Raw genomic sequence first — 24,965 nt, 5'->3', positions numbered from 1 at the left:
CGAAGAGACTGTTGACAAGATCTCTCTCTACGCCGACGACATCCTAATATACGTGTCGTCCCCTCAATCCTCCATCAACAGCATGTTCCACGTCCTTACCAACTTTGGAAAATACTCGGGCTATGCCATAAATTGGTCCAAATCGGTGCTGTACATGTTACATGGTCCACCGCCTCGCCTGCCTAGGGGGTTCTCGATCACCTTAGCCTCTGAAGGCTTTACATATCTTGGTATCTTCATTACCCCTGACTTCCAACAATTCTATGATCGTAATTTGCTGGGCCCACTCCGCAGGCTTCGTAGCGATGCTGCTCATTGGCGCTCCCTCTCGCTCTCTCTTCTGGGACGGGCGGCACTGTTTAAAATGCTAGCGCTCCCGCGCTTCCTCTATGTCCTACAGAACTGCCCCTTCTTCATTCCAGATTCATATTTCAGGACGGTGGAAAGTGAGCACCGACTGTTACTCTGGGATGGCGGAGCTGCTCGTATTGCTCTCAGTAAGCTGTTTCAGGGATGGTATGACAGGGGAATAGCCCTCCCTAATCTCCGTCTTTACTGTTGGGCTTCCCAGCTGGTGGTGGTTAACCACTGGATACATGGCTCACCCCAGAACCCAGCCTTTTTATTAGATAGAGACCAGACGGGGCGAGAGGGCTACTTGGGGGCCTTGTATAGTAAACCCACGAAAGCTAGGTACGTTGGGCCTATGGCACATACGGTGGCCGTCTGGCACAGAACCAATACAAGGTTGGGCTGGGCTGACAAACTTACCAAAACCTCGCCTCTGTGGTCCGCGTAACGTCTGGGCTCCCTTTGTTTTTCCCGTGGTTTTGATCGGTGGGACGCGATAGGGATTTCTCAGATCAGTGACCTCCTACATAAAGGTAAATTGCTGACCTTTAGTGACCTACAAGCTAAATATGACCTAGCATCCACCGAGTATTTTCGGTACCTACAAATCACACACGCCCTACAGGCCGCCTTTCCGGACTTCACCTCCATACCTGCTACCTCCCCTTTGGAGGACAGGCTGTTGTCGGAACTTCTTCCTGAAAAGGCCATATCTCTGACCTACCGTAAGCTTTGCAACAACCTTCCTGACTCCTTCCTGCCACTGCGGGCCAAATGGGAAGCTGACCTGGGTCCTTTGGAAGACAATGAGTGGCGCTCAGCGCTAATGTCCCCGAGGGAATCGGCCATATGCCACAGGTTTCGATTGATCCAACTAAAAGTGCTGCACCGAGTATACATGTCCGCCCTCACCCTGGCCAAGATTGGTCGGCGACCCGATGCATTGTGCCTGCTTGGGTGCGGTCTCCCTGGGACCTTCTATCATATCCTGTGGGACTGCCCCGTGATACAGCAGTTCTGGTCGGCTGCGTTGCGGAAAATGAGCAGCTCCTTGGGCAAACCACTCTCCACATCGCCCAAGGAATGTGTCCTCAATGTTTGGGGGCCGAACCACCTCACTGCCTCCGAACTACGGTGGGCGGCACTGGAGTTTCTGTTGATCAAACGCTCCATAGTGATGGGATGGGGCTCCCCGGACAGACCACTGGTGGTGAGATGGGTGGCCGCAATGGACCAATGCATGATAGATGAGAAAACCGTATATAAAATAAGGGGCTGTCCCGCGGTGTGGGATAAGAAGTGGGGACACTGGAATGCATTCCGTGGCGACCTATGTGATTCTCCAACGGCGGAACTGGCGATGCCCCGTAGAGGACCTAGGGGCGGGTGTGTGGGCTGAGGAGGGTGGGACTGGCTTCTACTCTTATCTCCCTCTATTCCCTTAGCGCAATGTGAGATGTTCCTATCATTCAGCTTTACATCAACAAGGCCTAGGGCGCTGTAGCATCACTAACACGAACTGGACCCCTGGGGTGGAGTGTGGGCTATCTTGACTCTCTCTGCTGGATTTCTCTCTTAGAGTATTGTTTTGTTTAAATGAAAATAGTGGTGTGATTACCCTGTTTGTGTCCAAGGCTGATGCTGCTGTGTTTTTTATGGCTCTGCTCTACTCTGATGCCGTCCGACCTCCGGGTTGTGGACCGAAGTCTGTGTAATATTACTTAACCTGCTTCAAACCTTTTATCATTGCCTGTATGGACGCAGTTGTGCATATGCATCTGCTATTTTGCTGATACACCACAATAAAAAAGTTTTTTAAAAAAATAAAAAAAATCACATCTAGCTAATTCTCCCCCTTGCCCAGCATTAAAGAAACAATGCACTAATTGCAAGAAAATTGGACATTTTACCTATGTATGTAAATTTAAATCTAAAACAATGTATGTAGAAGCTGTAGACTTTGATGATTTAGGATCTCATAAGGAGGAAACTACTGTAAAGAAAATTCTGTTGTCTGTAGATATGGTTGATTCACAGCAAAACTCTAATAGTAGTGATCCAGTGTGTGATATAAAAATGGGCAATGTATCTGTGAAGGTTACCGTGGATTCTGGATCTCCTGTCACCATTCTTTCTGATGTGTTGTTTTTTTTTTAAAGAATGGAAAGGAGTTGAGTTAATACCCCCTGACATACGCACAGTAGCTTTTGACGGACAAGAAATTGACATGATGGGATACTTTAATGATAGTCTCACTTTTGAAGACAGAACCATTGCGTTAAAAGTTTATATAGCAAAAAAAGGGTTTAATATTCTTGGCTGGAAAGATCAAGGAAAATTTGGAATGGTTTTTAGACCGGGCACTGACAATCCCATTTCATTAGATAGTTCTAGCAATGACAATTCAGTACTTTATGAATGCTCTTCTTTAGAAACTGTAATCAATAAACACCAAGCTGTATTTTCAGATAAGTTAGGTTCGGTTAAAGAATTCAAATACAAAATTATATTAAAACCTGATGCCATTTCGACAATTCACAAGGTTAGATACGTGCCTCTAAGTATTAGGGACAAGCTTAAAAATCATCTTAATCAACTATGTGAGGAGAGTGTGATTGAACAAATTGATTCATCCTTATGGATTTCTCCCATAGTTGTCACACTTTAAAAAAATTGTGATGAACTCAGGCTGTATATTGATTTAAGATCATTAAATAAGAGTATATAAGTTGACTGCTTTCCTCTGCCACGCATTCAAGAATTGCTAGCTCAACTAAAAGGTACTAAGATTTTTTCCACAATAGATTTGAGGGCGGCCTATCATCAAATCGAGTTGCATGATGATTCTAAAGATTTAACCGCGTTCAACACAAAATTTGGTCCTTTCAGATTTTTGAGACTACCATTTGGCCTGGCCTCAGCGGCCTCAGTTTTTCAAAAATTGATGTCTCAACTTTTTGGTGATGTTAAAGATGTTTTAGCTTACCAGGATGACATATTAATATCTACTAATACTGTCCAAGAACATCTCACCAAGTTAGATCAAATTTTAGGTATTCTGAACAAACATGGTATGACAGTCAAGAAACAAAAGTGTAAATTCCTACTGAATCAGGTGGAATATTTAGGTCATGTCATTTCACAAAGTGGTATTAGTCCTAAACAAGACCTCTTAAAAGCTATTCGAGAATGTGCCCAACCTTCTAACAAGGATCAGTTGAGGTCATTTTTGGGGTTGAGGGAGTTTTACTCAAGATTTGTTCAAAATGTTGCACTCGTTAGTGAACCTTTGAGACTCTTGACAAGGAACAAAGTTAAGTTTATGTGGGGAAATGAACAAAAAATTGCATTTGAAAGCCTAAAGAATTTGATAATAGGTGCTCCTGCTCTTAAACCATCCAATGAAAATTCCACTTCTTACATTACAGTTGATGCTAGTAATGCTGGAATAGGTGCTGTACTTAGTCAAATGGTTGATGGCAATGAAAATGTTATTGCTATTGCATCCCGTCAACTTTCTTCATCAGAGAAAAATTATAGCACTATAGAAAAAGAGGATCTTGCTTGTGTGTAGGGTGTTAGACACTTTTCAACTTATGTTTGGGGAAGAGAATTTGTCCTGATTTCAGATCATAAGCCACTCATTTTCATATGGAATGATAAGGGATTGAGAAATGCCAGCCCCAGGTTAGTTCACCTTTTTTCTAAGCTATATGACTACAATTTTGTAATGAGACATATTCCGGGGGAAAAAACTTTAAAGCTGATTTTTAATCAAGGTGTCTTTCAAATAATTCTGAATTCGATACTGTCGTTGATGACAAAGAGGTAGTGGTTACCTTGATTGAAGGTTTTAAATCAACGGAAGAAGTTATTTCTCAATCTGATTGGTTACAAGCCTCTTCTTTAGATAATTCTCAAACCATTGTAAAAAAAATATTTCTAATGGCTGGCCCAGAGAAAGTCGGCCCTCGTCATTTATTGGCTGGCTCCATAAATGGAGCCTAGCCATTGGACGAGGGGCCTGTCCGTCAATGCCGGACCAGATTCGGGGGCGTTCCCGAGATTCTTTGGCTTTTGCCGACGTCACGCGACGTCAGCCGAAAGCCGGGAACGCCCCCGAATCTGGTCCGGCCGGGCCGCAGGCAAGCCGGAAGTCGGCGCCGGTCTTTCTATGCCAGGAGAAAGGAGTGCGGCTGCCAGCGAGGCCCCGGTGCAGGAGAGCCCCGCCCGCGGCACCCGAGAAGAGAGCCCAGGCCCCGGCAGAGGAAGGACACCGCAAGCGCCCCCGCCGCCTCCTGGGAGCAGTCCGGTGAGTTTTCAGGTTGTCCGTGTCCCTCCTCCCGCCGCCGTCCCCCCTCCCGCTCTCCCCCCTCCCGCTCTCCTGGTTTGGATGGCTCCAAGAGGACGTGTTATTTTGAGAGGACCCTTAATTGATACAGAAAATACATTTTTAATCTGGTTCTCATCAAATGTTTATCCCCTTTGATGTCATTCAGTAGCAGCTCTCAACAGCTCTCTATCAACACACCTTCAGGGTCAGCTGCGCCACCCGCGCTCACTTGCAGGGTTAATGCGACCCAGGCCGCAGCCACGGCTTCGTGTGAGTTGCTTGTGCCTGGAAGCGCCACTTTCCTTCGGCTCGGCCCCAGCGGTCCGGCACTGGATGTAGCTTCTATCTATCTTCTATCTTCTATTCGTCAGGCATGGTTTGATGACAGCTATGCTACCAAGCCAAACTTAAAAGTGCTCTTAAGCTGCCTGAAAGCCAAAACAAACTAAGTATGATCTGCTGGACACCCTTTCCACAGTAACTATTTTTAGCATAATAATTTGTTGTGAAGAGTTGTGCTTCCACAAAGCAATACACCCACATCTGGAGACAGCAAGACTGTTGTGGTCTTCCTTTTCATACAAAGATCACAAAGGGGGAGCCAGGTGACAGAGGCTTTCATACAGAAGAAATTCTCGAGCAATCATCTCAACTCACAGGAGGGGAAACTGTGTGCAGAACAGGAAGAGGGGGTAGTTCCTCATTCGATATAGTTGGATCTGGGAGGGAACTCAGAACACATGAGAGGGACACTCCCTTCTGCCATCTTGAATGTGTGTGTGGGGGCTTGCAGTGTGTGTGGGGGCTTGCAGTGTGTGTGGGGGCTTGCAGTGTGTGTGGGGGCTTGCAGTGTGTGTGGGGGCTTGCAGTGTGTTGGGGGGGGCTTGCAGTGTGTGGGGGGGCTTGCAGTGTGTGGGGGGGGCTTGCAGTGTGTGGGGGGGCTTGCAGTGTGTTGGGGGGCTCGCAGTGTGTGGGGGGGCTCGCAGTGTGTGAGGGCTTGCAGTGTGTTGGGGGGCTTGCAGTGTGTTGGGGGCTTGCAGTGTGTGGGTGTGTGTGTGGGGGGCTCTGTGTGGGTGTGTGTGGGGAGGCCTCTGAGTGTGTATTGGGGGGCTCTCTGTGGGTGTTTGTGTGTGTCATTTGCGAGAGATCAAGCTAGTGGCATTGTAAATGACAATGCTATTTATTTATGTTAAAAATAAATAAATAAAAATATTGTCAAGAGCAATGCCAATAGCTCAAACTTTAACAAAGGCAAAACCATTGCATTGTAAATGCTTGTTTCAAAAGTCAAGGAGGAATTGAGTCTTGAAAGCAATTTCATTATGAGAGGTTCCCTTACTGGTGATCCAGCATGGATATTTGTGTAGACACGTTATTGAATAACTGCGTTGAGTATGTGCATGCTGCGAACTCCCCTTTATGTCCCGTTAATTTTCCAAAAAATCCATGGGAACAATTAGGCATAGATTTTTTGGGGCCTATAGGTCGATTGAACCAAGGTTTTAGATGTATCGTAACTGTGGTTGATTACTATTCTAAGTGGGTGTCGTTTAAATTCACGAGGGATCCTAATACTGAAAATGTAATCAAGTTTTTGACGCAACATTTTAGATCTGAAGGTATACCTGCTTTTCTTGTATCAGACAATGGGGTACAATCTGTCTCACATAAAATGATTTATTTTTTATTTTTTAAGTAATCTTGGTATTAAACATTTAACCACTGCGTTGTATAGTCCACAAGGAAATGGTTTAGTGGAAAGAGTGAACCGCATTTTAAAAGATTCCATCCAATTAGCTTCATCTTCAGGTTTACAAGTTCAAGAGGTAGTGAGTGATAGAATTTGGTCATACAACAATACTCCCCACTCAACAACAGGAGTAACTCCGTTTGCTATGCTGAGAGGGAGGCAATCTTTCAATGAGTTGTCTCGAGAGTGCGTTGTCAGGAAAACTAAATCTGAGAAGAGTGTTCCCTGTTTTGATCAAATTAAAAGAAATGTAGAAAAATGTCAAATTAAATCAAAAATTAGATATGATGAATTGATGATTTGTTTGAGGTACAAGACAAAGTTAGGATCAGGAGACCATTTAAAGTAAGAGGTTCAAGATATTATCCTGAGTCAACAATATTCAATGTGAGTGAACATGCTGTCAAGGTCAGGTCTTGGGTGGGAAATGGTAGAGTAAAAGAAATGTTGCTAAGGTGAACAATCCAGATAATACCCCTGAATCTGGTGATGTTTTTTATGGTAAAGATGATTTAGTTCGTTCTACAGGGAGTATGTCTTTGCAAGTTGGTGACTTAACTTCCCAAGGAGACATCTTACAACATGATGGGTTAGTCTCGGAAGAAAATGCTGAAAATTGTGTTGAAAATCTTGATGAATTTGTCAATGATGCTTCTTCATCTTAATTTGTCAATTATTATTCTTTGTTTTCTAATTTATCCAATTCTTGCATGAAGTCCAGTTCAAGATTGAAATTTAAACCTAAGTATCTTGAAGATGACATTACTTAGCTTTATTTTGTTTCTAGTTTTTGATATTGGAGGAGAGGTGTGTTATATTCTCTGATTTTATGTTTAATCATTTGTGATTTTATGTTTAATTATTTACTGTATATGTTTCAAAAATGTATTGCGTATTAGATAGGAATGTATCTTTTGATCCTGTGTTGCTTAGCAGTTATGGAATGTTGAGCTCCAGCTCTTCAGTTGAAGGCTGGAGCTGTATGAAGAAACACTCTGTTGGATCTGAGTGCTGTACTTATCTTTAAGATTAAATCTTCTTTTATTATAAATATCTTCCTTGTCATCCTTGGATGTAACAGAGACCTGCAAATTCAACAAAGTTAGATCAGTGCTAAGAATCTTTTCAAGCACTGGACAGACCACGGAGCTCCAACAACTAATCTCCATGAAAATAAATTGAGAAACCCTTTTGGAACTCACGGATGTATCTTTATAATAAAATACATTTTTGAAATAGTAAGAGAGTTCTCATCTCCGAGTGCGGCTGTCAGGCCATTGACCTCCACTGAAGTAAGGACTAGCCACTTGGCCTCTTACTTCCATGAAAAAATTAGAAATATACAAGATACTTTCCCTGAGCAGCCCCCAGTTTGTGGTGAATATTTGGAGTTTCTGTCCCCTTCACTCGGGTAAAGGGACCGTTTCTCACACAGTTCCCCTTATCCCCATGGATAAATCCTTGGAAATTATGAGAGCCCTTAAATCAGGTTCACCTTCTGACCCGTGCCCAGCCAAAGTATTGGCATCTATTGCGGAGATAATCAATCCTGCGGTTAATCTGATTCTTAATGCTTCACTGCAGAATGGGCAGGTCCCCGACAGGTGGAAAAAGGCAAAAATCTCCCCCTATTACAAAAACCTTTATCTGATCCTGAGATAGCCTCAAATTACAGGCCAATATCTTTGCTCCCCTTCTTTTCTAAAGCTCTGGGAAAATATGTGAATCTCATCACCACCACATATGTTGAAGCCAATCAAGTGCTTCACCAGAGCCAGTCCAGCTTCAGGGCAAACTTTAGCACTGAAACAGTGCTTCTGGAAGTCTCTGAGGTTATTAAGGGGACTTTAACCCCTTCGACGCTCATGACGAGCTGGGCTCGTCATGAGGTAGCCTCCTCGCACGCTCATGACGAGCCCAGCTCGTCATGTAAAGTGCGCTTTCGCAAAATCCAGCGTACGGGGGGGAATCATGCCGCACGCATGCGGTTAAACAAGGGAGGGAAGGCCGTGCTGATATTATTGTACTTATCTGTGGCCTATAATACTGTGCCCCATGACCGGCTTCTACAAAGACTCCAGGAGTGCGGTTTTGGGGGCACAGTACTCAACTGGTTTTCCTCCTGTTTGAAGGACCGTCAGCAAACGGTTTGGTCCCTACCCTTTGTTGCTCCCATTCTCCCCATAAAAAATGGGGGACCCGCTGGGCCCGATCTTGAGTCCAACACTTTTTAACCTTTATATGACCCCACTTGCGCATTTGGCTAAGGCCCATGGAGCAAAAATAGTATCATATGCGGACGATACGCAGTTGCTCTTCACTTGTGATAAGGACGCTGATATTAGAGGAGATGTGATCAACACCTGCCTATCAGAGGTGTTCTCCTGGCTTCAATTGACTCAACTCAAGTGCAACTCCGAGAAATCAGAGATCATTTTCTTTGGTCTCCCCCGTAGCGATGTGTGGCGCAAATGGTGGCCCTTGGACATGCCCCCCTACAGCTTTGGTAAAGACAGTCAAGAATCTAGGGGTTAAGCTAGAGGATAATTTATCCATGAATGCCCAGATTCAAGCTGTAATGGGGTCCTGCGTCGGGTTGCTCAAAATGCTAAAACAGTTTTTGCCCCTTCTTCCGGTTGCACACAGGAAAACGGTGGTCCAGGCTTTAATTGTATCTAGGCTGGACTATGTAAACGTTCTGTACCTGGGTCTACCGGAATATTTATTGGAATGTCTGCAGGTGGTCCAGAACGCAGTGGCTAGGGCGATACTTATGCTTGTCCATTGAACACAGATGTCCTCTCATTTGAAATCCCTTCACTGGCTACCGATCCGCAAGAGGATCTGTTTCAAAGCTTTAGTTCTAGCCTTTAAAGCTCTCCATGGTACAGGTGCTTCTTATATCACGAAAAGAGTCCAGTATTACATTCTGCACCACACCTTGGTCCTCATCACTGCAGCAGGCGCTCACCCCCAAGTTTTCCTCGCTCGTATAGGCGGACACTCCTTTCAGGTGCAAGCCGCTCGACTTTGAAACAGTCTGCCTTTAGCACTTAGACAGGTGCAGGACATTCTCACTTTAAGAAAGTCACTGAAAACATGGGTATTCCAGCAATAGTACATCGGTCGAGTGTAAGACAGCAAACTGTCAGCCCTGTCTTGAGGTCTTACAGTGCCAGGACACTCTATTGAGTAGCTGTACGCTTTATAAATACCCAGTTAACATAACATAATCTTTATGTCCAGTCTGCCATACTACAAGTGCATTACTGTCTATGGCACCGGTGATAAGGATGGGAAATCCATCACAATTGTGATAAAGTATCTCATCCGGTGAACTCTAAATCCCTTGAGAGTTTCACAACCACGCCAGGTGAAAATGTGCCTGGAAAAGATTTCTCAATAACCACAAAAACTTTTACAGGCATCCATACTACGAAATGAACACAACTAAATTCACTGAGTCGATCCCCATACGTATAATTTTGCCCCATAGTGGCATAATATTAGGTGTGAGCAAATGGGTTATCAATTTCTGTTTACATTTTATGGATATCAAATGTAAGTGTGCATTCCCATATTACCGTAGTTGCAAACCTAACTTCAACTTTTTGAAACAGCCGGATTCATCTCATTGGCATCAGTCTTAACTCTACCAGGCAATTTCAAGAAACACCCATAAACACAGAGCAACGATTTACTAAATTACTTTAGAGTGAGAAATTTACACACCTACATGATTGCCAAAAGCCCTACTTTCTGTTAAATTATTCCAACATCTTTTTATTAAGTCTCAGTTTGAGACACACATAATAAAAGGGTCACATTGACACAGCGATAAGCCTACAACCCTCATGGGGCCGGCCGCGTGAATAAACTCATGGTGTGAACTCTGCGTGGGTCGGTATCTCCAATCACACTTGTCGACCTGCACATCAAGAGCAGTCCAGTTCCCATTAAGTTGCTCCAGAAGGGGGTCCAATAGCGCAGTCCAGCACACCCCAGTGATACCCCGCCTTATACATCATCCCGCGAGGCGGGCAGATACAAACAGATCAAACAGAAACAAACAACTGGCCCTAGGGGCCTAACACTCAACCAGAGGCCTAGTAGTAGGCAGCAAAAAGAGTAAAGCAGCGGTTAGAGGGAGCAGAGAGGAAGAGCAGAGGAAACTAGGGGGGACAGTCACAGCTGCGAGGGCGAGAGAGCCCGGGGAGAGGGGGGGGGCCGTAGCCATCAGAGCATCCTTCAGAGGGTCCATTCTCACGTCACAGGTTGCGAGGGGTAAAGGGGAGCACCGCATCTTTCACAAGTTGCAATGCTCGCAGCGCTGGGGGCATATTCCTAGCATATTCGCTCTTGCAAAGATAGGTCACTAGTGGCCACCAAACCTTTTCAAAGTGGGTCGTGCTAGACTGTAGCCTAGCCGAGAGTAATTCCATAGTGATGACCTGCCACAATCTGCCGAACCATACAGCTAGAGGGGGGGCCTCCACCTTTTTCCAATACAGAGCGATAAGTTGTCTGGCGGCACCCAACATTTGCATCGCTAAGGTCCAGTCACTGCGGGTCAGGGCCAGCAGGTCAACAGGTTTGAGTCCCAGCAGTATTGTACTAGCAGCATCAGGCAGAGGAAATCCCAGCACCCCCCGAATGTGGCTCAACACCTCCTTCCAAAAGATAGCGATCACAGGGCAGGTCCACCAGATGTGCAAGAAGTCACCAGGCACATGATGGCATCTCCAGCAACCGGGCGGTACAGAGGGGAACATCCTGTGTAGGCGTTGAGGCGTATAGTACCACTGCGTCATTACCTTATACGCGTTTTCTTGTTGCGGCACGCTGCGATACACCCTAGGAACATCCCTCCAGAGGCGGGTCCACTGCGCATGTTCAACATCAGCGCCCAGCGTCTCCTTCCAATGTCGCTGATACGGGTGAGCAGGGGGAGTAAGAGGATGCTGCAGAATCTGATAAATTTTCGATATAAGGCCCTTCGTGCCCGCACCAGAGCGGGCCAGCCTCTCGAACGGGGTGAAGGCCCGAGTGGCCCCAGGGTATATCGCATCCGATAGGGCCCAGTGACGCAACTGCAAAAACTGCAATTCGGCCTCTGGGGGAAGATGGAACTCCTCCCGACAGTGAGCAAAGGACTTAATGGTGCTTCCGTCAAAGAGATCCGTAAGGACTTTGCAGTCTTCTCGTGTCCACCTGCGAAAGGCGGGAGTGTGGTTGGCCGGTGGGAACCATGGATTATCCTCTATGGGGGTGTGCGGTGAGGGGAAAGTTGTCAAGCCTTTCCGCACCGCCACCTTGTCCCACACGTCCAGGACCGTCCTCGTGAGAACCGCCAAATAAGCACTAGGGGACCGTCCCGCCCTATGGGTCCAAGCAAGGTTCCAGATTGTGCGACCCGTGACCGCCCGATCCAGATGTAGCCACCCCTTCTCACTCCGCCTAATACCCCACTCTATTACAAACCGCAAATGAGCGGCCCAATAATAGTCCACAAGATTCGGGCACCCTTGTCCTCCACGATCTCGCGGGGCCATAAGGAGTGACTGAGAGAAGCGGGGTCTCTTGCCCCCCCAAATGAATTTAGTACAGTCCCTTTGCAAGGCTCTAATCTTCGGCAGAGGGATAGGTGTAGGAAGGCATTGGAACAGGTAGAGTATTTTGGGTAATATAGAAATTTTGATCGCGTTCAATCTTCCCAGCCAAGAGGGGATAAGAGGCTTCCACCGTTGTAGATCAGTGAGGATGGATTTGCGACATTCCGCACAATTGAGCGCCGACCAGCCTCCCAAAGAGGGAGTCAGGGAGAGGCCGAGGTATCGGATATGTTGGTCCGTCCACCGGTAGGGGCACAGCGCTTCCAGGGGAGGGACATCGGCTTGAGGGATCGTGAGGTTAAGCACCCACGATTTATCGTGATTAATTTTCAAGCCAGAGGCGCCTTCGAAGGAGCAAAGCACCTCACGAAGCGCCGGCAAGGACTGTCGCGGTTCCGTTAGAGTGAGGATGAGGTCGTCCGCGTATAACGCCACCTTATGAGTTTGCCCCCCCATCTGAACGCCGCATATGTCTGGGTTACGCCTGATCAAGTCCGCCAGCGGTTCAATCGCCAGGGCGAACAGCAATGGCGAAAGAGGGCAGCCCTGCCTTGTCCCTCTGCCAATGGCGAACGGTTCTGTCAACCTCCCATTCACCCTGACCCTCGCCCGCGGCGCCCCGTAAGGTGCCATGATCCTGGCAATCATCCTTGGGCCGAGCCCCATCCTACAGAGGACCGCTTGGAGAAACCCCCAGTCCACGCGATCAAACGCTTTCTCAGCGTCTAACGACAGGAGGCACGCCGGAATGTGCCAGTGATGCACCTTCCCCACCAAATGTGCCAGTCTCCGCACATTATCTGCCCCTTGACGGCCCCGGATGAAGCCCACTTGGTCAGGGTCAACAAGGTCCGGCATGTGGGGATCAAGTCTCTTAGCCAGCACCTTCGTGTAAATTTTAAAATCAGTATTAAGCAGCGCAACCGGGCGGTATGACGAGCAAAGCGCCGGATCTTTCCCAGGCTTAGGGACTAGAGCTATTTCCGCCATTCCCATGTCCGGAGAGGGACCCTGGCCACCATCGAAGGAAGCAAAGAGTCTGAGAAGATAAGGACCTAGCTGTTCCCGAAATAGGCGGTAAAAGGAAAGCGGTAAGCCGTCAGGGCCCGGTGTCTTTCCCAAATTCAGATCCTTGATGGCCTCAGTCACCTCGGCAAGCGAGAGTGGCTCCTCTAACCTTTCCGCCGCCTCGGAATGCAAGCGCGTCCCGCCATACTGCTCCAGAACCTCCTCCGGCGGGATAGCGCCCGGCGGAGCCGCCGTGTACAAGGAGGCGTAATAGTCTCGGAACGCCTTCATTTTAGCCTCCATCGCCGTTGCCTGAGACCCGTCTGGGAGATTCACGTTCGCTATGTGGGATCTGGCCGCCTTGATCCTCAGCCGTCTCGCCAAAAGCTTCCCCACTTTGTCCCCACCGTCAAAATGCATGCGCTTTAGTGCCAAGAGAGATTTCTCCGCCCGATTCGCCCGTAGCATGCGCAATTGCCCCCTCAGATTCGCTAGGTGTCTCCGCGTCTTCAGAGTGGATTCCTCTTGATTCTGCGCCTCTGCCCCCCGCAAATCCGCTATCAGGCCCTCCTCTACAGCCCTCCGTTCACGCGCTCTCGCAATCTCGAGGGAGGTGATGTGACCCCGAATTGTAGCCTTGAAGGCGTCCCGCACCACCGGGAACGGCGTTTCCGGCAAATCGTTGAACTCAAAGTAGGAGGCAATGGCCGTGCGGATGTCGTCAACCGACGCTGTATCTCTGAGGAGGTGTGGGGGCAAATGCCACTTCCGTTCCCTAGGGGGACCACTCCGTAGATCTCTAAGGAGCAACTCCACATGCGCATGGTCCGAGATGGATATGTCTGACATTTCCACATCGACCACATCACAAAGCAGGTCATGCGAAACGAACAGATGATCGATGCGGGAATAAGAGCGGTGAGCACTAGAATAAAAAGAATAGTCCCTTTTGTCGGGGGAGAAGTAGCGCCACGCGTCGAAGAGACCCAAATCGCCTATCTGTTTGCGTAGCGCCGAGGACATCGCCCCTGCCCCATGAAAGGAGCTCACACTCCGGTCCATCGTAGGGCACCAGACCAGGTTAAGGTCGCCCCCCAGAACAATCGAGGGCCCACCCTGAAGGACGTGAGCACGCAAAAGATCCCGAAGGAAGCGATCTTGTGCCAGGTTGGGCGCATACACATTGCACAATGTAAGACGGCGGGAGCCCACCTCGACCGATACCTTGAGGAAGCGATTGTCACCACCCCGGAAGAGCTTGTCAGAACCCCGCCTGATGCCAGCTTTGCACAAAACCGCTACCCCTGCCGTTTTCGTATCTGCTGTAGCCCAGAATTGGAGGGGGTATCTAGGGTGCGCCATGCGCTTCGTATCTGCCTGAAGAAGGTGGGTCTCCTGTATGAAAATGATGTCTGGGTCATGTTGCAGGAAGTAATGCCAGAGCTGTTGGCGCTTATTAGGTGAATTAAGGCCTTTGACATTGAGTGATAAAATCTTAAGGGGTCTGGCTATATCACTCGCCATCGTGGGGGTCCCTAAGGTTAGTACGCAAAGTTACGCGCGGCAGAGCACCCACCAGCTCAGAGCCCCACCCAAAGGGCCCGCCTCTGCTCCTCGCACCATCCCCCACCCCCCCATAGTGGACAGAAAAAGGAAGGAAAGGTAGAAAAAAGAGAAAAAAGAAAGTCAAATGAGAAAGCCAAACTTTCAGCAGCCTGAAGGGCTGACGGCCTAGGCCGTAAAGACGTGGCCAACTGGGCCAAAGTACACTGTCTCCAGAGTAGGGCATCCTACACCCACGGGTTCGAATGTCCATCGGGATGTCACTCCCCAGGAGACAGTCTCGGTGGGACATAACTGGCCGGGAACACTAGAAGGTATGGAGCCCCCACCTTCCTAGGCCCAGCACAAGGGGATCAGGAGTCCAAGCAACTTCCTTCCCGCCCACAACTATCCCCCCACCCTCCGGAGGGGTATAAGAGAACAGTACCTCAAGTAGAGCGACACATGTGTGCTGTCCATCTCACGGTGTGGAGGACCGTCCCGCAGGGGAGCGGTCTGCACGGTCGATCTCCGCCTCCTCCAGCGCTCTAATGTGGGCGATGACCTCCTGCCTGGCCTGGCTAGTCGTTGGCGCGTCAACAGGCGTCGCACGCTGTCTCCTCGGCACCGTGGTCCAGTCCGGGGTAAGCGGTGTCCTCTTGCTTGGAGGGTGTCTGGAGGGGCTCCCCGGAGGAGAGCCTGCAATGTTGAGGAGTCGCACCGCCTCATGGTAGGATCGCAAGGATTTACGCTTACCCTCCCATTGAAAAATAAGTGCAAAGGGATGGCCCCATTGGTACGGGATGTTCAGGGACCGCAGTTCTCCGTTACTGGGCGGAAAGCGCGTCGCCGCTTCAGGGTGTTAGGCGCTAAATCCTGGAAGAGCTGAATCTTGTGGCCCTTGTACTGCAGGTCCGGCTTGTCTCGAGCGCGCTTCCAAATCTCCTCTTTTTCCACAAAGAAGTGCACCCGTGTGATGATATCCGGGAGAAGCCCCGATCTCCCCGCAAGCGCCGCTACACGATGAGCCCGGTCTAGTGTGGGAGGCGACACATCCTCGTCGCCCCGCACCTCGTGGAGGAGTTGTGCCACAAAGTCCATTACGTCCTCCCCTTCTTCTCCGAGCGGCACGCCGCGGATGCGGAGGTTATTCCGTCTTCCCCGATTCCCCAAGTCCTCCTGCTTGATTTGGAGTTCAATGTTCTGTTGTTCCAGGGCCGTTAAGCGCTGCCATAGATGTTCCTGGTCCTCGGTGCGCGTGTCCGCGGTTCTCTCCAGGCTGTCCACACGGTCCCCCAGTTCCGTGACTTCTTTCCGAAGCTCCGTGACACATGAGTGGACCTCCGACCTCAGGGATCCGATCTCAGTCTTAAGGTCGGTCATGAAGGCGGCCATGAACGCTTGCGTGACCGGGGGGGAATCCGCCATCTCTGCGGGTGGGCCACCACTGGCCGCCGGCACTCCCACTTTGCCCCACATGGCCGTCACTGGGTTCCCCTTGGGGGTCGGCGCTGGTTCCGCCTTGCTGTTCCTGTTCGTGCGCGTGCGCGTCATCCTTCGCGTGGTCCACAGGGTGTCGCCTAGGCCGCGTCAGGTCCCTCGCCCGATGTAGGCCGCCTGGGTGGAAGCACAGAGGGGGGGTGGTGGGAAGCACCGGCGCGAAGACACAGCGCACTCAGGGGGTCCGGGCCCCGTAACGTCACTCCCCACAGCAACGAGCTCCCAGTACACACCCCACGCAGCAGAGCAGGCAGTCCAGGGATCTCTAGGCCACGGTGCCTCCGTTCCCAATGCGCGGCCAGCCAGGCCAATGAGCAGATCCGCTCGTCCCCAGCGGGGGCCACTAGTTCCCTAGAGTGGGGGGGGTCAGCACCAGAGAGTGCCACTCACTATAGTCCCAGGCCTGCACTCACCCCCAAGGAGGAGCCGCTGTGAAATCGCGCCGTCACGGCGTTTCCCCGCAGGCTGTATCTCGTCTGCTCTCCAAAGTTCCCCAGGGGCACCGTCCACATCAGATCGCCGCTCTGATCATCCCCGCTGTTTCCCGCGGCGGTTCCGCAGGGCCGTTCTCTCTCCGCAGCCCGCCGGGGAGGTGAGGCTAGCAGTGCCTCCGATCCTCACTGTGGCCAGATACCGGGTCTTGCCGCCTCTCAGCTCCACCCCGGAGCGCGGGAAACGGGGCGCTCCGGACCCAGAAGCCTCTCAGGTGCCCCCGCCCAGTCACCCCGCCACACCGCTGCGGCCACAGGTAAGGGCGCCGCAAGTCTCCCGTGTGGGAAGGGCGGGGGTCGCTCTAGCCAGTGATCGCCCCAGGCCGCCTCCTCCGAGGTCTCAAGATGGCGGATGGACCGGGCGGCCCCTCTCGTAGCGAGCCGGCCGCTCGTTTCCGCCGTCTATCAGCCGGAGCACGGAGGCTTCGAGTCCGGACACATTGCCCAGCTGGTCAGGGGCACTAGGGAGGTGTGTGGCGGGTCTGGACTCCTGAATCCCGCGTAAATAGCCAATGATGGGCCCAACGGCGACGGGAGCTCCGCAGTCACGCGTCTGCTCACATCGCCGGCCAAGCCCTTTCTGTAAAATTATGACACATTTCATCATCCTTGCTCACAACACACTGCTCAGTTACTCTTTAGCCGCAGGTCAACCACATTCAGTAAAACACAATCTTTGGCCTCTGCATGTTATGCAATGGTGGGATCTGTAGCAGCAATTTGCTAACAAGGTAGCAGCAGGTTCACAGATTATTGGTATGTGGACTTTGGGCTGCGTTCCTTCTGCCGATGGACATGTCACCGCCTGCACAGAGGTGCATAATTAAATAGCGCTACAGTTGTAGGTGAAGAAATGCCTGTCAGCAGGTTGTGAAGGGGAGCGGGTGTATGGAAAGTATCTTTCGTGCCCAGCAAAGAATGAGCCTTCTTCACTATGAATTGTTGAATATTTGGATATAGTTTTGCATATAAATTTCATAAAAGAAAAATTTACCGCTATCATCTTGGCGCAGTCCATTCCAGAGGAGGCCTTGACACAAGACAGCGCAGGGGAAATTCTGGCACTCAAGAAGGCACCTCTCATGCCCTCACATTTTTGAATTTCCTGGTCAGTGATAGCACACCATCGCACTGCACTCAGGCTAGAAACTAGAGTAGGAAAAGGAGAAGAAACAATGTAGCGTAAGGATGAGTAGACATTGTAACAGTACTAGGCTCCTTTCTCGATCCATTCAGGATCTATCTTTTTAATGGAGAAAGCACGTAGATCAGGTTGAAGGTAAACATATCAAGGTTGGTAGTATCGAACTACTAAAATATCACCATTACAATATCGATTATCAATATATAGTCAGAGTAAGCATGCATATTGAGGTGCAGAGTTACTATACTAACTGCAAATGCCTTACCTTAGATGGCTTTTGACGCCATGTCATCAGGGTCGATGAAGAAGTTAGATGACAGTCAGGATACTGTCACTCCCTCTTCAGGGGCATGGTGTCATGAGCGATTCCTCATCACAATTCAGTCCTAGTAACAAACTATGCCTTTGGTGATTTTGTGAAAGTTGTGTTTTTGACCTGCCACAATTCCTATTTTATAAGAGGGGAAGTTCCTCTATTGAGAACTAAAGAGAAAATCTATCTATATCAATTGCCTTCCCTCAAGAGTTGTTTTTGCCCAACACGTGTAGAATATATTCCGATGGGTGCAACCAATTGGAAGTGCTCGTCAGTGCCTGGCACTGTAAGAATGCACGTTTTCCAACAAATTGCTTTTCTCAAATATAATTTAAATTAGAACACAACAGAACCAGTTCTTTTGTAATGTAGGTTATAAAATGAAGAAATCATTAATTACCTCTGGTGACAACAGTTCTGGTGTATGCATAATCTTCCCCAGATTCTTCACCTTATGACTGCTCACAGACTGCTAAGTGGTCAAGAAAACTTTCTCTCTAGCAATGGCTCTCCAATGCTGGCACATCACTGCAGTGTATTAGGTACCAGTCAGGAGATTGATGTCAGTCCATGATCTATTTTTCCCCACGCCCCATCAAGAAGAGAAAGTCAGAGAGGCATGCTAGCAACAAATACAGCACATAAAATGCATTGAAATATTATTACTCACACCACTAGCTCTCCGGAGACAAGGGAGGGTAGCAATGAATTTGTGGGAAGATTATGTATCCACTAGAAATAGGGGTACCAAAAGTAAGTAACTTTTTCTCCCGATGGATAGGATACATCTTTCTAATGAGACCTTAGCTTATGAATTAGTCCCAAAGCAGTATCCCTCTGACTAGTGACAATTAATCAAGGAACTCATGCAACACAGCTCAGATAACATACCCATAACAACATGCCTGAGATGAGAGGAAGTGGTACTTGTCAAAAGTATGTAAGGGTGGTGTGGTGATCTGGGTGGATGACATAAGCTCCCATGTCATATGAATCTAGAATGTGTAATGTTTCTACCAGCTTGGGACATTCCATATGTCAGTTTCTTGGGACCTGCAACAGCTGTGTTCAATAAACCTACAACCTGAAGTAATCCTGTTTCCTGGTGATTTACTTCATTACAAATTGGCGACGATTTGATCACAGCAACGAACTCACGCATTAAAAGAAAGTGCTGCCTCATTAAAAGAAAGTGCTGCCTATTCAATCAATTACTCTTTAAGAAGACCGAGTAATTTGAATTTTGGAAAGAAAACTCGACATCATCAAGAAGGCTCAGGCTTGTATACCTTCCTTTTCACATCTTTAATTGTGGATTGTTTATTTAAAAACTTAAGACTAAAAAAAAAAAAAAAACAACAAGTAGCTTATGTTCCTTAATTGACTGTTTATTTAAAACAGAAGCTGCCTTATAGTTAAACAGACACACGTAAGTGTCTAACTTTGTTGAAATTGAGATATTTCCACGTTCATGACAGCTTGTTATTTAAACAAAGGCTTCCTATCTCGAGTTAAAAGCAAGAGAGAAATTAAATTAAGTGAACACTTCTGAAACGCTACATCTTCCATGGTATACAAAATAGCCTGCAACGTTTGTTTTTGTTCAGTTTAAAGTCTTGGGCAGTTAGATTTCGAAAGAAATACTGAAAGTAATGTGGATCGACTGTGTTTATATCTGCTATGTTTATTTAATGATTCAATTAAATCTGATGATCTAAATCTTCGAAAACAACGTTGTTTGAGCCAGAGACTTTGCACGTGGATGGAGTTTTGTGTCTGATTCAAAAGATGCATCTTAAGCCAAGCGCGAGATTCGGGAGTGCTCCGCAGCGTCACTGAAGCGCGAGGGTGAAATTAGCTAAGCGCGTTATTTACAGTGACTAAAAGCACAAGACTTTTGAAGTAATTTTCACTTTTAGTCAAGCGCGAAGGTGAAATTAACTCGGCGACTACTCCGTCTATTTCCTAACGTGATGGATGTGAGTTTACTGAAATAGTGAAATCGGCTGGTAATACCCATTAACTGTCGATCAACGTTTAGTGAAATAAACACTGACAAAAGCATTACAGGTGGCAACGCAGCTGCCTGGCAGATGACATTGATGGAGCAAGGATTCAAGAAAACGAAACTTGCTCTGAGCAATCCTCCATTAACTTTTGCTAACCGTTAAAACCATAGATGTGATTAAACTAATATACACCACACACCGAGACATGGAGAAAAAGCTTTACACATGCTTAATTAATGTGGAATGCAGTGTAACACGACTAAAACCTGCTTAAATTTGGAAAAGCTCTTTGCGCAGGTGCAAAGCAGAATTACGTAGAGATAACGTGACTAACTCATCTTAAGAGGGAAAAACTCTCACGCATGCGCAAGAAGGACTAACCTATGATTGTGAAGCACTGCATGCCCGGCATCTGCTTGCTTAAATTTAAAAGACAGCTGCTGTTGTTAATGTTTTTGCTCAGAAAATTAATAATAACAGGGGATAGAGTAGAAGCAGGTGGTGAACACTGAAAAGTATATGTTTGAGAAAATAACATCTGTTTATGATTCTTTTGTTAGTAGTGTACATTTGGGCCCGTTAAGTCTATAACACAGGGAGGAAAATGGCGCTGGATTAAAGGGAGCCGCACATGCTCAGTGGAATCGCAATGTGACCTAATGACCATCAAGTTGAATAACTGCCAAAGAGCAAGGTCAGAAGACGTGAGAAAAGGAAGACATGTATCCCTCGTCCATGGAGCCTATAATGATTGTAATAAAATATTGCAACAATACATGTATGGGAATACAATTTTGTGAATGAGCTAAAGGGAAAGGGTTTGAGAGACAATAGAAATTTAATAAAAATGAATATGTTAGCATAGTGTGATGAAGACTCCCCTAGCCCTGTCCAATCATGTTTTGTATTTTACTAATATTTGCAACTATTGAAGGTGGGACATGTTGAAATGAAGACTATAACTAGAGTGACTTTAGAATGATAATGAGTTTTATGATACAAAAGTGCTTCTCATTGCGAATAGAAAATGCCTATCTTATCGCCTCTGCGCTAGTGACCACCACCATATGCTAGTACTAAAACATTTCCAAAAAAAAAACCCCACCGACCCACCAACCTCCCCCAAGGTGACATTATTGACAAGGTGAAGAGTGTTAGTATATCTCCGTATAGTTTCGTGATCCCAGATGGGCACACCAAAGTCAAAATTAATTTATCCGATTCTCCAACTGCACTCTGTCTTTGTAGAGTTAATTTAGGCTCTCGAGATATTCTTGTGCGGCAATCTCGGAAATGAAGAACCTTGTCTCACCCCCATATATAAGCTTGAGCCGTGCTGGGTTATTGAGATACACTGTTGCCTTTTTGTCTTGGAAGGGTTTTATAAGTTGGTGCAGCCTCCACCTTTTCTCAACAGTGGTATGGCAAAAATCGGGGCGTGAAAAATATGTAATATCTTTGAAGGTTCGTCTAGCTTCGGGCCGGGCCTTCTCAAACACAGCCTGTCTAAGAAGAAAATTGCCAAAGTAAATTAGGATGGCCCTAGGATATGCTCCGGGTTTTGCGGGGTTTTTTAGAGTGAGTGGCATGCGGTGGGCGCACTGTATTTCACTATCCCAGTTCCAGTTCGACAGCTCAGGAGCTGTCGAACTGGAACTGCCTTAATTTGGGGGGGGGAGGGGGGGAGAAAGGGTGGGTCAAGTTTGGGGAGGCTGGGTGGGAAGGGGAAAAAAATTCTAAAAATGCAAACAACTCCATATCAAATAATCCAAATAATCCGAATAAAAGTAATGATTGACAAAAATACGTTTTCTGCTACAACTATGAATATCAGCAGAAGCATGGGAAAATATTCTGTAGATCTATGGGGAGGATAACTATCTGCAGCTGGAATATCGCAGGGCTACATGATAGTGACAAACGTGGACGGCTTTCTGAGATAATCAAGCGGAATTCTCTAGACATTATATGTCTTCAAGAGACTCATCTACCCTGGCAAAACAAACTTTACTTAAAATTCAGGGGTATAATGTTCTCGCTGCCACAACTCAAACTACAAATACCCGAGGGGTAGCCATACTAGGTAAGAACCATATAGGGAAACCCGTACGTTTTGCATCAGATCAACATGGTAGATGGGTAATTGTAGAGCTAGCGCTTGGGCTCACCCTTTGCTCGGTCTATGGCTCAAATGTTGACGAACCATTGCTGTTTGAGAGCCTAGAATTGGAACTGGCAGGTTGGCCCGGTCCTTTGATCTTTGCTGGGACCTTAATATTACACTCGACCCTATCCGTAGTGATTTAACAAAACAAAACTACACAGGTCGTAAACCTAGGGTATTCAAGGCTATTAATTCTCTTATAACTAGTCACAATCTGGTTGATATCTGGTCTCTTAAGCATCAAGGGGGACCAGGGTACACATTCTACTCATACCCCCATAGTAAATATTCCAGGATCGACTACATCTTCACTACCAAAGACATCTCTGCCCAATCAACCATTATCAAACACCCAAAGCTAATTTCTGACCATAATGCCTTGGTCCTCACTATAAATGTAACCAATACCACTAAAAAACCCTCAGTATGGACATTTGATAGAAAACTTCTGGTTAATAGAGAATATATTAACTTCATTAGGAATTGGGCTCAGGGCTACTTTGATACAAATCGCTACAGTGCCCCAAGAAACATCGTATGGGACTGTTTTAAATCTGTACTCAGGGGAGAGACCATTAGTTATGTAGCCAGACTTAAGAAACAGCAGACTACTGAATATAACAATAAAATAGCGGAATTAGCAAGGTTAGAAGCTGCTCATACAACAATAATTGCTCAAAAATCCGATGGGACTAACTTACTTCACCAGATCCTAATCCTCAAAACTGACTTAAATAAAGGACTAACTCAGAAGTCTGCCGAAACATTTAGAACTCACCAAAAAGACCTTTACGAGAATGGGGAAAAGGTTGGAAAACAACTAGCTCTACGAACAAGACAAAAAACGACCCGCAATGCAATCTCATCTATAAAAATGAATGGTCAAGAATTTACACAAAGGGAAGAAATAGTGGAGATTTTCCAAGATTACTATCAGAAATTATATAAGAATGATATCATCCATAATAAAGAAGATATAAAGAATTTTCTCAAAGATTTCCTAACCTCTCCTGATAATAGCTTAGACAGCACTACTAAAAATGACCTGGAAAAAGAAATCTCTATGTCAGAGATTGAGCTTGCACTTGCAGAATTAGCCTCGGGGAAAGCAGCAGGCCCCGACAAGATACCCTTGGAATTATACCAAATTCTAGGAGATATAATATTACCACTGTTATTAGATCTATTCCGGGGGGTACAGTGGAACGGTACTACTCCCGCGTCTTGGAAAGATACTAATATTATCATTTTTGCCAAAAAGGGAAATCCTACCGATTCCCCATCATCATACCGTCCGATCTCTTTGATCAACTCAGATTGAAAATTATACGCAAAAGTCTTGGCCAATCGGCTAAGGGGGATCATTGCGCATCTGGCTAGTCCGTGGCAACATGGTTTCATCCCAGGGAAGGGTACCACTGAACATACTCGTAGAGCAATATCACTTTTTGATATTATGCCAGTAACGGGCGGCCAGATGTCAATGATCCTTCTTGATGCCGAGAAGGCATTCGATAGAGTGTCGTGGGAATTCTTGTGGGCTATTTTAGAACACTACAACTTTGGACATAGTTTTATTAAGTCAATTAAAGCCATGTATATTGACCCAAAGGCTAAACTCCAAATTATGGGGGGTGAATCGGGTATTATCAACATCTCAAGGGGAACAAGACAGGGCTGCCCATGTTCCCCAATATTATTCGCCCTCTATATCAACCCTCTGATACTGAAAATTCTTGATAACACCAGAATCATCCCAGTGAAGATAGGACTTTTTGAAACAAAAGTCTTAGCCTACGCTGACGACGTAGCAATCTTAACTCCAGACCCAGATACAGCTATAACCGAGTTGAGGCTATTACCTACCAGTTTGGGTCAAATTCAGGCTATTCTCTTAATAAAAGCAAAACTATTATATTATGTACAGACAATACCGACCTGATTGATGCAAGAAGAACAAGCAAAGCGACATACTTAGGGGTCTGTATATCTGCCAAGGTTGATAGTATCATTAAAAGTAACTACGAACCACTTATTAATTCTATTAAACAAAATCTTACCAGGGTGAATAGCCTTCATTTATCAATCATAGGGTGAGGAAATTATATAAAAATGACTATCTTTCCAAAAATATTATATTTATTCAGGGCAATCCCTTTATTAGTTGAAGACAAATATAATAAAATTCTCGATTCCCAGATCTCCAAATTCATATGGCAACATGGCAAGATTAGGAGGTCGCTTAAATTGTTATCCCTACCGTTTGATAGAGGGGGCCTTGCAATTCCAAATCTATTCTTATGTTTTTGGGCAGCCTTTTTACAACAATTTGCTCCCTTGCTTAATCCTGCAATCAACGGGGAGGAATCGGGAATACCGTCAATTTATGAATTATCCCTTGGCCACAAAGCCAGAGGACTACTTTTAAGACAACTTGAACCCAGTTATTTAAAAAAAAAACAAATTTAAAACTATTATTGGGGCATGGAAAGTATGGTCAAAAATTAGCAAACATATCCTAATTCCCAAACTAACCCGGTACACCCCACTTTGGCACTCATCTCTGCTTCCTCAAAATGTGAACAATATGATTTCACCTAGCTGGGAAAGATTGGGAATTATCTCCCTTTCTGACCTCATCGGTATTGATATGAAGGCTAACTTCGTCACCCTTCAGAACAAATTTAATATACCCATTACAGATTATTTAAAGTATTATCAAGTAAGAACTATCATAAATCTCAA

The 24,965-nt window shown here is 46.7% G+C and overlaps 1 protein-coding gene across 1 annotated transcript in view; it reads right to left on the bottom strand.

Annotated features, from left to right (window-relative positions):
- Nucleotides 1-24,965, bottom strand: part of MELTF (melanotransferrin) — a 389,430-nt gene that overhangs the window by 257,643 nt on the left and 106,822 nt on the right. Inside the window, exon 2 of the mRNA XM_078666484.1 lies at nt 17,582-17,736. Within this exon, the coding sequence (XP_078522610.1) occupies nt 17,582-17,736 (155 nt within the window). The remainder of the gene's footprint in view (nt 1-17,581; nt 17,737-24,965) is intronic.

Source organism: Lissotriton helveticus, chromosome 11, assembly GCF_964261635.1.
Source record: "Lissotriton helveticus chromosome 11, aLisHel1.1, whole genome shotgun sequence".
Taxonomy (NCBI): Eukaryota; Metazoa; Chordata; class Amphibia; order Caudata; family Salamandridae; genus Lissotriton; species Lissotriton helveticus.
The sequence above is the reverse complement of the archived record's forward strand: the minus strand, read 5'-3'. Positions and strand labels throughout refer to the sequence as shown.